Source organism: Ranitomeya imitator, chromosome 10, assembly GCF_032444005.1.
Source record: "Ranitomeya imitator isolate aRanImi1 chromosome 10, aRanImi1.pri, whole genome shotgun sequence".
Taxonomy (NCBI): Eukaryota; Metazoa; Chordata; class Amphibia; order Anura; family Dendrobatidae; genus Ranitomeya; species Ranitomeya imitator.
In genome coordinates, this window is record NC_091291.1 from 87,868,842 (window position 1) to 87,882,651 (window position 13,810).

The 13,810-nt window shown below is 41.4% G+C and overlaps 1 protein-coding gene across 2 annotated transcripts in view; it reads left to right on the plus strand.

Annotated features, from left to right (window-relative positions):
• The window catches only part of POU2F3 (POU class 2 homeobox 3), a 193,010-nt gene extending 179,413 nt beyond the window's left edge, over positions 1-13,597 (plus strand). For both annotated transcript variants that reach the window (XM_069743094.1, XM_069743095.1), the window contains exon 13: positions 12,975-13,597. In XM_069743094.1, coding sequence (XP_069599195.1) covers positions 12,975-13,014 — 40 coding nt within the window. In that variant the 3' untranslated portion in view covers positions 13,015-13,597. The remainder of the gene's footprint in view (positions 1-12,974) is intronic.
• Positions 13,598-13,810: the final 213 nt, after the last annotated feature.

Genomic DNA, 13,810 nt, shown 5'->3' on the forward strand with positions numbered 1-13,810 from the left:
CTACAATGCTAGTTTTCAGAGAGTCCTGTATTTCAACTGATGTTATTTGTGGGTTTTTCTTTGCATCCCGAACAATTTTCCTGTCAGGGGTGGGCAACATTATTGTTGGTCTACCTGACCATCGATTATTTTTACAGAGCTCCTGATTTTCCATTTGTTAATCACAGTTTGAACGCTGCTGACTGGCAATTGCTTGGATATCTTTTTGTATCCCTTTCCTGTTTGATACAGTTAAACTACCTTTTCTCGTAAATCCGTTGACAATTCTTTTGCTTTCCCCATGACTCACAATCCAGAAACGTCAGTGGCTGGATGAAAGATGCAAGAGTCTGTCTTGATCCCAGAAACTCACTCAGCTTTTATGCACACACACTAATTACAAGCAAACAGGTCACAGGTGAGGATGTTACCTTTAGTAGCCATTCAAACCCATTTGTGTCAACTTCCGTACATGTTATCAGGCCAAAATCACCAGGGTATGTGAACTTTTGATCAGGGTCATTTGGATGTTTTGGGTTCTCATTATGATTTAAAAAGAGAAAGCACAATAGTTTGACAATAAATGGCTTCCTCAACCACTAACCATGAGTGGAAAAAAAGTTTGGGTGCTATCATTCATATTCTGTAAAAAAAGGCCAAGAAAGCAAAAATTCTGCCGGAGTATGTAAACTTTTGAGCACAGCTGTATATATATTTAAATGACAGTCAGAGTGCACATGTATGGAGTAGGTTTGAGAGCTGTGCCTGCTCCATACAGAGCAAATGCTGGCTGTTATACCTTGCCGGTATCTGCCTTGTAACAGCAGCAATCTGTGGTAGCTGCAAATACTGCTAATTATCTGTTTATGGATTGCATTGTTTAAATGAGTGGAGCAGAATTACAATTTATTTTTTATTTTTATTCTAAACTCTATCTAATTAATGCCATAATCTAATAGTTTTTCTAGTATATGTTAATTAAAAATTCTCTATCCTTCCCTAAACTATTCTAACTGCTTTATTTTTTCTACTACTTTCTCTTTGATAATTATTATTATTATTATTATTATACATTTTTATAGCGCCATTTATTCCATGGCGCTTTACATGTCTTTGATGACACTTTATTTGATAATCCTCAGTGCATGCTGGGATAATCAAACGAAGTATAATCAGGGAGCAGAAGCCGCAGCTCCATTCTTGAAGTGAAGTGACATTAGTGACCTCCGTTTCAGGAGCTGGGTTAGTCCCTACTCTGCTGACTGCGCACCAGTTACCCTATATGAGGGAGAAAACGACTGTTTGGGCGCACGGAAGACAAGAAGCGTCATTTGACTTTTTTAACTAAAAACTTGCTGGAATCAATGGTTTGAGGGTGCCATGTCACATTACATAGTTACATAGTTCTAAGGTTGAACGAAGACTTTAAGTCCATCTAGTTCAACCCATAGCCTAACCTAACATGCCCTAACATGTTGATCCAGAGGAAGGCAAAAAAAACCATGTGGCAAAGAGTAAGCTCCACATTGGGGAAAAAATTCCTTCCCGACTCCACATACGGCAATCAGACTAGTTCCCTGGATCAACGCCCTATCAAGGAATCTAGTATATACCCTGTAACATTATACTTTTCAAGAAAGGCATCCAGTCCCCTTCTAAATTTAAGTAATGAATCACTCATTACAACATCATACGGCAGAGAGTTCCATAGTCTCACTGCTCTTACAGTAAAGAATCCGCGTCTGTTATTATGCTTAAACCTTTTTTCCTCCAGACGTAGAGGATGCCCCCTTGTCTCTGTTTCAGGTCTATGATTAAAAAGATCATCAGAAAGGTCTTTGTACTGTCCCCTCATATATTTATACATTAACATAAGATCACCCCTTAGTCTTCATTTTTCCAAACTAAATAGCCCCAAGTGTAATAACCTATCTTGGTATTGCAGACCCCCCAGTCCTCTAATAACCTTGGTCGCTCTTCTCTGCACCCGCTCCAGTTCAGCTATGTCTTTCTTATACACCGGAGACCAGAACTGTGCACAGTATTCTAAGTGTGGTCGAACTAGTGACTTGTATAGAGGTAAAATTATGTTCTCCTCATGAGCATCTATGCCTCTTTTAATGCATTCCATTATTTTATTTGCCTTTGTAGCAGCTGCCTGACACTGGCCACTAAATGTGAGTTTGTCATCCACTTATACACCCAGGTCTTTTTCATTGACGGTTTTGCCCAGAGTTTTAGAATTAAGCACATAATTATACATCTTATTACTTCTACCCAAGTGCATGACCTTACATTTATCCCCATTAAAGCTCATTTGCCATTCATCAGCCCAAGCTTCTAGTTTACATAAATCATCCTGTAATATAAAATTGTCCTCCTCTGTATTGATTACCCCGCAGAGTTTAGGGTCACTGCAAATATTGAAATTCTGCTCTGAATGCCCCCTACACGATCATTAATAAATATGCTAAAAAGAAGAGGGCCCAATACTGACCCCTGTGGTACTTCACTGCTAACCGCGACCCAGTCCGAGTGTACTCCATTAATAACCACCCTTTGTTTCCTATCCCTGAGCCAGCTCTTAACCCACTTACACATTTTCCCCTATCCCCATTATTCTCATTTTATGTATCAACCTTTTGTGTAAAAAAAGTTTTTGAAAAGTCCATATACACTATATCCAATGGGTTCCCTTGGTACAGTAAGGAACTTACCTATTCATAGAAACTGATCAGATTAATCTGACAGGAACGGTCCCTAGTAAACCCGTGCTGATACTGGGTCATGAGGTTATTCCTCTTCAGATACTCCAGTATAGCATCCCTTAGAATGCCCTCCAGGATTTTACCCACAGTAGAGGTTAAGCTTACTGGCCTATACTGTAATTACCGAGTTCAGTTTTTGTCCCATTTTTGAATATTGGCACCACATTTGCTACACGCCAGTCCTGTGGTACAGACCCTGTTATTATGGAGTCTTTAAAGATTAAAAATAATGTTCTATCAATGACTGTACTTAATTCCTGCAGTACTCGAGGGTGTATCCCATCCGTGCCCGGAGATTGGTCAATTTTAGTGATTTTTAGATGCCGCCGTACTTCCTGCTGGGTTAAGCAGGTGAAACTTAATGGGGAATTTTTGTTATCACTGATCATATTGCCTGCCATGGGATTTTCTTGTGTAAATACAATGAAAAAAAAGTCATTTAGCATATTGGCTTTTTCCTCATCCTCATCCACCATTTCACCCAGACTATTTTTAAAGGGGCCAACACTATCATTTTTTAGTTTCTTACTATTTACATAGTTAAAGAATATTTGGGGATTATTTTTACTCTCTCTGGCAATCAGTCTCTCTGTCTCAATCTTTGCTGCCTTGATTTGCTTTTTACAGAATTTATTTAATTTTCTGTATTTATTTAATGCCTCCTCACTACCTACTTCCTTTAGATCTCTAAATGCTTTCTTTTTGTCACTTATTGCGCCCCTTACAGCTCTATTTAGCCATATTGGTTTCCTCCTATTTCTGGTATGTTTATTCCCATACGGTATATACTGTGCACAGGTCCTATCCAGGATGCCAATAAACGTCTCCCATTTTCTTTGTGTATTTTTATGTCTCAGGATATCGTCCCAGTTAATTGCACCAAGATCTTCTCTCATCCATTGGAAATTTGCCCTCCTGAAGTTTAGTGTCCTTGTAACCCCTCTACTACACATCTTATTAAAGGATACATGAAAACTTATTATTTTGTGATCGCTATTTCCCAAGTGACCCCCAACCCTTATATTTGCTATGCGGTCTGGCCTGTTGGTTAATATTAGGTCAAGCAGTGCCCCCCTTTTTGTTTGGTCCTGAACCAATTGTGAAAGGTAATTGTCTCTCATAGTTGTCAAAAACCGATGACCTTTTCTGGAACTGCAGGTTTCCGTTCCCCAATCTATTTCAGGGTAGTTGAAGTCCCCCATAATAATGACTTCTCCTTGAGTCGCAGCTTCATCTATTTGCTTTATAAGGATATTCTCCGTTGCTTACATTATTTTTGGAGACTTATAACAAACCCCTATCAGTAATTTATTATTTTTCCCCCTCCCCTTATCTCCACCCACAGCGACTCTACATTTTCATTAGATTCACCTATATTATCATGCAGAATTAAGGATGATTTTACATATAGACACACCCCTCCCCCTCGCCTATCAATTCGGTCATTTACGAACAGACTATAACCCTGCAAGTTAACAGCCCAGTCATGGCACTCATCCAGCCATGTTTCAGTTATACCCACCATGTCATAATTATGCTCCAACAACATTAATTCTAATTCGTCCATTTTCTTGGCAAGACTTCTGGCATTAGTGTACATGCACTTGATGTTCCTCTCTGTACCTCTATTCTTTCTTAAATTATTAATTGTTCTAACCCCACCCCCCATGCCACCGCCTCCCCCAACTTCCTTATTTGTGCCCAGGTCTCTATCTGCACTATTACCTTCCCCCCAATCCTTAGTTTAAACACTCCTCCAACCTTCTAGCCATTTTCTCCCCCAGCACAGCTGCACCTTCCCCATTGAGGTGCAGCCCGTCCCTAGCGTAGAGCCTGTAGCCAACTGAGAAGTCGACCCAGTTCTGCAGGAACCCAAACCCCTCTTTCCTACACCAATTCTTGAGCCACTTATTAACCTCCCTAATCTCCCGTTGCCTCTCTGGCGTAGCACGTGGCACAGGTAGTATTTTGGAAAATACCACGTTGGAGGACCTTGCTTTCAGCTTGCAGCCTAATTCCCTGAAATCGTTTTTAAGGACCTTCCACCTACCTCTAACTTTGTCATTTGTGCCAATGTGCACCATGACCGCTGGGTCCTCACCAGCCCCTCCCAGTAATCTGTCCACCCGATCAGCGATGTGTCGGACTCGAGCTCCAGGTAGGCAGCACAACATTTGACGTCCTTGTCTTTGTGACAGATTGCCCTATCTGTTCCCCTAATAATTGAGTCCCCCACCACCACCAGCACCTGTCTGGCCTGCCCTGCTCTCCTATTTCCCTCCTTACTGGAGCAGTCACTCCTCCAGCTTTCATCCTCAGAGGTGCCAGAACAACAGAAACCTCCCATGTGTGAAGTCTTTTTACAAACTACACTACATTTATATTTTTTTTATGTTTTGGCGCTTTTACAGAATAAAAACTATTTTATTAAAAAAATAATTATTTTTGCATTGCTTTATTCTGAGAGCTATATTTTTTTATACTTTTCTGCTGATGAAGCTGTTTGATGGCTTGTTTTTTACGGTACAGGATGACATTTTTCCAGTGGTACCATGTTTATTTATATTAGTCTTTATGATTACCATATTTTTCGGACTATAAGACACTCTTTTCCCCCCCAAAATTTGAAGGAATATGGGGGTGCGTCTTATAGTTCGGTTGTACTTACCAGGAGTCTCATCCCAGGCTGATGCATGGCAGTTTCACAGATGCTTGGTGGTGCGGGAGATCTGCCAACATTTTGTGAAATCTCGGAGCCCACACATCCATCCCAGGCTGATGCACGGCAGTTTCGCAGATACTCAGTGGTGCGGGGGCTCTGCTGACATTTTGTGAAATCTCGGAGCCCCACACATCCATCCTAGGCTGATGCGTGGCAGTTTTGGAGATGTTCGGCGGTGGGGGGGCACCGCCGACATTTTGTGAAAGCCCGAAGCCCACACACTTTCACTGCTGTAATGCATTGGTCTCCAGGAAAATGGCCGTTGGAGGCGACGCATGAGCAGAATGAGATCTGTAGCTTAGGTAGGAGAATCTTTTCCTCATGACAACTAAAAGCTGTATACTTCACAAATCGGGCCATTATGGAAAAGCAACTAACACTGCACATCGCCCTGAAAACACCATGCCCACAGTCAAACATAGTGGTGGCAGCATCATGCTATGATAATGCTTTTATTCAGCAGGGGAAGTGAAGCTGGTCGGAGTTGATGGAAAGATAAATGGAGCTAAATACAGGGCAATTCAGAAGGAAACCCTGTTAGAGGCAGCAAAAAACTTGAGACTGGGACATAAGTTCACCTTACAGCAGAACAATTACCCTAAACATGCTGCCAGAGCTATAATGTAAAAGTTTAGATCAAAGCATATTCATGTGTGTGAATGGCCCAGTCACAGTTAAGACCTAAATCTAAATCCTATATAGAATTTGTGGAAAGACTTGAAAATTGCTGCTCGCAAACATCTCCATCCAATCTAGCCAGAGCTAGTTCGCAAAGAAGAATGGGCAAATATTTCAGATGTGCAAAGTTCGTAGAGACAGACCACAAAAGACTTTCAGCAGCAATTGCAGCCAAAGGAGGTCCTACAAAGTATTGCCTTAGGAGGGTTGAATACAAATGCATGTTATAATTTTCAGATTTATATTTTTAACCCCTTCATGACCTTGGGATTTTCCGTTTCTCCGTGTTCATTTTTCGCTCCCCTCCTTCCCAGAGCCATAACTTTTTTATTTTTCCGTCAATATGGTCATGTGAGGGCTTATTTTTTGCGAAACAAGTTGTACTTTTGAACGACATTATTGGTTTTAGCATGTCGTGTACTAGAAAACGGGAAAAAAAATTCAAGTGCGGTGAAATTGCAAAAAAAGTGCAGTCCCACACTTGTTTTTTGTATGGCTTTTTTGCTAGGTTCACTAAACGCTAAAACTGACCTGCAATTATGATTCTCCAGGTCATTATGAGTTCATAGACACCTAACATGTCTAGGTTATTTTTTATCTAAGTGGTCAAAAAAATTCCAAACTTTGCAAAAAAAAAAAATTGTGCCATTTTCCGATACCCGTAACGTCTCAATTTTGATCTGGGTCGGGTGAGGGCTTATTTTTTGCGTGCCGAGCTGGTGTTTTTTATTGATACCATTTCGGTGCAGATACGTTCTTTTGATCGCCCGTTATTGCATTTTAATGCAATGTCGCGGCGACCAAAAAAAACATTATTCTGGCATTTCAAATTTTTTTCTGACTACGCTGTTTAGCGATCAGGTTAATGCTTTTTTTAATTGATAGATCGGGCGATTCTGAAAGCGGCGATACCAAATATATGTAGGTTTGATTTTTTAATTGATTTATTTTGAATGGGGCAAAAGGGGGGTGATTTAAACTTTTATATTTTTTTATTTTTTTAACTTTTTTTTTAACTTTTGCCATGCTTCATGCTTCCATAGGAGGCTAGAAGCTGGCACAATGCGATCGGCTCTGCTACATAGCAGCGATCATCAGATCGCTACTATGCAGCAGAAATGCACGTGTGCTATCAGCGCCGACCACAGGGGGGCGCTCACAGCTACTGGGGATCAGTAACCATAGAGGTCTCAAGGACCTCTATGGTTACTATACAGAAGCATTGCTGACCCCTGATCATGTGACGTGGCCGGCGATGCGCTCATTTCTGGCCGCCCGTCCGGAAGCGCCGGTTAAATGCCGTTGTCAGTGTTTGACAGCGGCATTTAACTAGTTAATAGCGGCGGGTGAATCGCGATTTCACCTGCCGCTATTGCGGGCACATGTCAGCTGTTCAAAACAGCTGACATGTCCCGGCTTTGATGCGGGCTCACCGCCGGAGCCCGCATCAAAACGGGGGTTCTGACCTCGGACGTACTATCCCGTCCAAGGTCCGAAAGGGGTTAAAATAGAAAATCATGCATCATTTCCTTTACAGTTCACAAATATGTGCTAATTTGTGCTGGTATCTACTAAATAATTGTCTAAGGGTCACTTCCGTCTGTCCTTCCGTCTGTCACGGTTATTCATTCGCTGATTGGTCTCGCCAGCTGCCTGTCATGGCTGCCGCGACCAATCAGTGATGGCCACAGGCCGGAAGAAAATGGCCGCTCCTTACTCGCCGCAGTCAGTGCCTGTCACCCGCATACTCCCCTCCGGTCACCGCTAACACAGGGTTAATGCCGGCGGTAATGGACCGCGTTATGGCGCGGGTAACACACTCCGTTACCGCCGCTATTAAGCCTGTGTGTCCCCAACTTTTTACTATTGACGCTGTCTATGCGGCATCAATAGTAAAAAATGTAATGTTAAAAATAATTTAAAAAAAACAAACCTGCTATACTCACCCTCCGTAGTCGCTGGCGCCAGCCGCCATCTTCCGTTGCAGGTTCCGGTGGCAAAGATGGTATGGGAGAAGGATCTGCCATGACGTCACGGTTATGTGACCGCGACGTCATCACAGGCCCTAAGCGCCTGCGCGAGAAGGACCTGCCATGACGTCACGGTCATGTGACTGCGACGTCATCACAGGTCCTGCGCTCATACCAACCCTGGGACCGGAAGCTGCCATGGGCTACAAGGGGCCCTCGGAAAGGTGAGTATATGTTTATTTTTTATTTTTTAAACTGTGACAAACCTGGCTGGGCAATATACTACGTAGCTGGGCAATATACTACGTGACTAGCCAATATACTACGTGGCTCTGTGCTGTATACTACGTCACTGGGCAATATACTACGTGACTGGCCAATATACTACATGGCTGTGCAATATACTACGTCACTAGGCAATATACTACGTAACTGGGAAATATACTACGTGGCTCTGTGCTGTATACTACGTCACTGGGCAATATACTATGTCACTGGGCAATATACTACGTGGCTGCGCAATATACTACGTCACTAGGCAATATACTACGTAACTGGGCAATATACTACGTGGTTGGGCAATACACTACGTGGCTGGGCAATATACTACGTCACTGGGCAATATACTACGTGGTTGGGCAATATACTACGTGGCTGGGCAATATACTATGTGACTGGGCAATATACTACGTGACTGTGCAATATACTACGTGGCTGGGCAATATACTACGTGTTTGGGCAATATACTACGTGACTGGGCAATATACTACGTGACGGTGCAATATACTTCGTGGTTGGGCAATATACGACGTGGCTGGGCAATATACAACGTAACTGGGCAATATACTATGTCACTGGGCAATATACTATGTAACTGGGCAATATACTACGTGGCTCTGTGCTGTATACTACGTCACTGGGCAATATACTACATGGCTGTGCAATATACTACGTGGCTGGGCAATATACTACATCGCTGGGCAATATATTACGTCACTGGGCAATATACTACGTGGCTGGGCAATATACTACGTGGCTGTGCAATATACTACGTCACTAGGCAATATACTACGTAACTGGGCAATATACTACGTGGCTGGGCAATATACTATGTCACTGGGCAATATACTACGTGGTTGGGCAAAATACTATGTGGCTGGGCAATATACTACGTGACTGGGCAATATACTACGTCACTGGACAATATACTACGTAACTGGGCAATATACTACGTGGCTCTGTGCTGTATACTATGTCACTGGGCAATATACTACGTCACTGGGCAATATACTACGTGGCTGCGCAATATACTACGTCACTAGGCAATATACTATGTAACTGGGCAATATACTACGTGGCCGGGCAATATACTACGTGGTTGGGCAATATACTACGTTGCTGGGCAATATACTACGTCACTGGGCAATATACTACATGGCTGGGCAATATACTATGTGGTTGGGCAATATACTACGTGACTGTGCAATATACTATGTGGCTGGGCAATATACTATGTGGCTGGGCAATATGCTACGTGGTTGTGCAATATACTATGTGACTGTGCAATATACTACGTCGCTGGGCAATATACTACGTGGGCTGTGCAATATACTACGTGGCTGGGCAATATACTACATGGGCTGTGAAATATACTATGTGGCCTGTGCAATATACTATGTAGTTGTGCAATATACTACGTGACTGTGCAATATACTACGTCGCTGGGCAATATACTACGTGGGCTGTGCAATATACTACGTGGCTGGGCAATATACTACATCGCTGGGCAATATATTACGTCACTGGGCAATATACTACGTGGCTGGGCAATATACTACGTGGGTGTGCAATATACTACGTCACTAGGCAATATACTACGTAACTGGGCAATATACTACGTGGCTGGGCAATATACTATGTCACTGGGCAATATACTACGTGGTTGGGCAAAATACTATGTGGCTGGGCAATATACTACGTGACTGGGCAATATACTACGTCACTGGACAATATACTACGTAACTGGGCAATATACTACGTGGCTCTGTGCTGTATACTATGTCACTGGGCAATATACTACGTCACTGGGCAATATACTACGTGGCTGCGCAATATACTACGTCACTAGGCAATATACTACGTAACTGGGCAATATACTACGTGGCCGGGCAATATACTACGTGGTTGGGCAATATACTACGTTGCTGGGCAATATACTACGTCACTGGGCAATATACTACGTGGCTGGGCAATATACTACGTGGTTGGGCAATATACTACGTGACTGTGCAATATACTATGTGGCTGGGCAATATACTATGTGGCTGGGCAATATACTACGTGGTTGTGCAATATACTATGTGACTGTGCAATATACTACGTCGCTGGGCAATATACTACGTGGGCTGTGCAATATACTACGTGGCTGGGCAATATACTACGTGGGCTGTGAAATATACTATGTGGCCTGTGCAATATACTATGTAGTTGTGCAATATACTACGTGACTGTGCAATATACTACGTCGCTGGGCAATATACTACGTGGGCTGTGCAATATACTACGTGGCTGGGCAATATACTACGTGGGCTGTGAAATATACTATGTGGCCTGTGCAATATACTGCGTGGTTGGGATTGGGAAATATACTACGTGGGCTGTGAAATATACTATGTGGCCTGTGCAATATACTACGTGGTTGGGAAATATACTACGTGGGCTGTGAAATATACTATGTGGCCTGTGCAATATACTGCGTGGTTGGGAAATATACTACGCGGACATGCATATTCTAGAATACCCGATGCGTTAGAATCGGGCCACCATCTAGTATCACATAAATTCCAAATAAAATCCAGCAATTTTTACGAGACAAAATTAGGTTCTCAGTAGTACAGGAAAGATATATATATCCTGGTACCATTTTCAGTAGTATAATTTTTCTTTAGAAATGACTTTTTATCATACTTTTATTACACTTTTTATGCAGCAGAATGCTGAAAAAACTGCATTTTAGCAGTGGTTTTTTTTTTCTGTGTTCACAGTTTTATAGACTCAGTTGTTTCATAGGCAGTGATACCAAATATTTGTCCTTTTTTGTTTTTTTTTCATTATTTTATAAAAGGTTTGCTTTTATTCGCGAAGCATTTTTCCTTGACTTTTTCATACTTAAATTTTTCTTTTCTTTTTCTTTTTTTAAATTTTTACAATTTTGTCCTAACATTTATGTTTTGCTTTTTGTTAGTACATTTATGGGCCTTTAACTTTTATTGGTCTGATCAGTGGTCTAATAACATGCAACACTTATGTATTGCTGGGCATTAGACATGTGTTACACTCACAGGACACCTGTTAGACTTTTCTTATTGTAGGGCCAAACAGGCCACCATACCTTGCAGACCAGGAGGCCATTCTTTGACTACACTCTGGGTTGCCATGGCAACAATCGTAACTCTGTGGTCGAAATTTGGAGGGGGCCATGAGGCGAAAGTGAGGTCCCTTTCCCTCTCACAACCTTCTGAATGACACAGTTGCTATTGATCACACCATTTAGAGGGTAAAACAGCCAGGAACAGCGCTGGCACTAGTCCTAGCTGTCCCTGTACGATCACCAGGACACACCAATATTTCCATTTGCAGGAACACCTTCCCAAATAACCAAATCAGACATGCATTATATCTTATGTTGAAAATGGGGTACAAATTGTATGAGCAAAATCCTGATGAGCATCTAGCAGCCCACATAGACATAATATTGTGGGGATCCATGTGCAGCTTACAATACATTTTCACTCTAGAATGCTGCTTATTTTTTTCTAAACATAAATAAATCAAATATGTGCTTATTAATTTCTTAATTTATATTTATCCTCTTCACAATGTAATAGTATATACTAAATTGGGTCTGCCAGTCTGAAGCAGGCTCAGGAGCTGAGCCCGCTCTATTCTCTGCAGATGCTGGCTGTGTTACACTGCCAGAATCTGCCTGTAACAGCAGTGACCAGAGCCGGCTTTGATTGCTGCTATGTAACCATTTAAATTCCAATGTCACTGGATTCCAGTGGATTATAATTCTAGATGTGCCTGATGAATAACTCCAATGCTGCCATCAAAAAAACTGGGGTGGAATTGCATTTTTTCACCATTTTATTACATTCTATTTTTTTTTCGCTATATCATATGGTTAATGAAATCATCTTATCATCTATATATATAATTGCCTAAGGGTTTTTCCGTGTGTCTGTCTTTCTGTCTGTCTTTCTGTCTGTCTGTCTTTCTGTCTGTCTGTCTGTCTGTCCTGGAAATCCCACGTCTCTGATTGGTCGAGGCCGCCAGGCCTCAACCAATCAGCAACGGGCACAGCGACGATGATGTCATAATGGTTGCCATGGCGACAATGATGTCATAAAGGTTGCCTCGACCAATCAGCGACGGGCACAGTCTGCCGCGAATTCTGCAATCATCATTGTCCATATACTACGGGGACATGCATATTCTAGAATACCCGATGCGTTAGAATCGGGCCACAATCTATAAACTATAAATCGTCCCACAAAAGGCAATCAGCTCTGTAGGCTGAAAAATAAAAAAAGCTATAGCTCTTGGAAGAAGGGGTATAGTAAAAGGAAAGCATAAAAACTAAGAAATTAAATGGTTATGAAGAGTTTAAAGCCGTTTTCTTTTTATTATTGTCTTGATATGTTCTTCAATAAATGATGTGAAGTACTACAGAAAAGCTGAATAAGTCATTGACAACAATAAAGCTGCTCCATTTCTCTTATGCAAAACTGCAAATCATCCTGACAATAATTTTATCCTCTTTTTTTTTATGAACTCTTGACTGCTTTCTGGATGTAGACCTTGGTACCGATGGAATCATCCAACATATCTCCACTGAGGAAACCCTGAAACTCAAGCATTAATTGTGGTGGTTCCTTCAGACATTAAAATTGTACAACTTCATGCAAAATCACTGCCACGAGAAGACTTCGTACAGACCTTGTACTTCAAGCCACTGAAAAGCAATTCCAAAGACTTTATCGTGCCCATGGAGGAAATGTCCCATTAGCCGAGGGACCCGTAAAATCAGCGTCCAGCTGAAGATTTCCTTCATTTCTTTGTACCTTTCTTATGACAGCACAGCACCACCATTAAATGTAAGTGAGGTTATTTCCTAGATCTTCACCCTGACATAGCGATTAACCACATCGCCCACTGTTTCACGGGAACTAAATTATTAAATTTTGTAAATATTCTTATTTTTAATGATGTGTGAGTTTTACTTGACTTTGTGATCTAGAAGAACATGAGCTTTAAGGTTTACTGGCTGATATGTTCAAGTTTTAATAAATATATTCTTATAAATTCTGCAGTTAATGGAGCAGATGTCTCCAGCAAAATCCTAATTCTGTAAATATATATGAATAAAAATTATAGATCCGTACTTGCTTACATGAATAAAATTTCAGTAATCTTCTCAACTGAGAGTTTTTTTTTTCAAATTTTTTTTTATTGTATTTTTGTTTTTTTTGGCAATGTGGTTTTGAGCACCTTGCGGGGTGCAGTTTTTAGAATGGTGTCACACTTGGTTATTTTCTATCATATAGACCCCTCAAAATGACTTCAAATGAGATGTGGTCCCTAAAATAAAATGGTGTTGTAAAAATGAGAAATTGCTGATCAACTTTTAACAC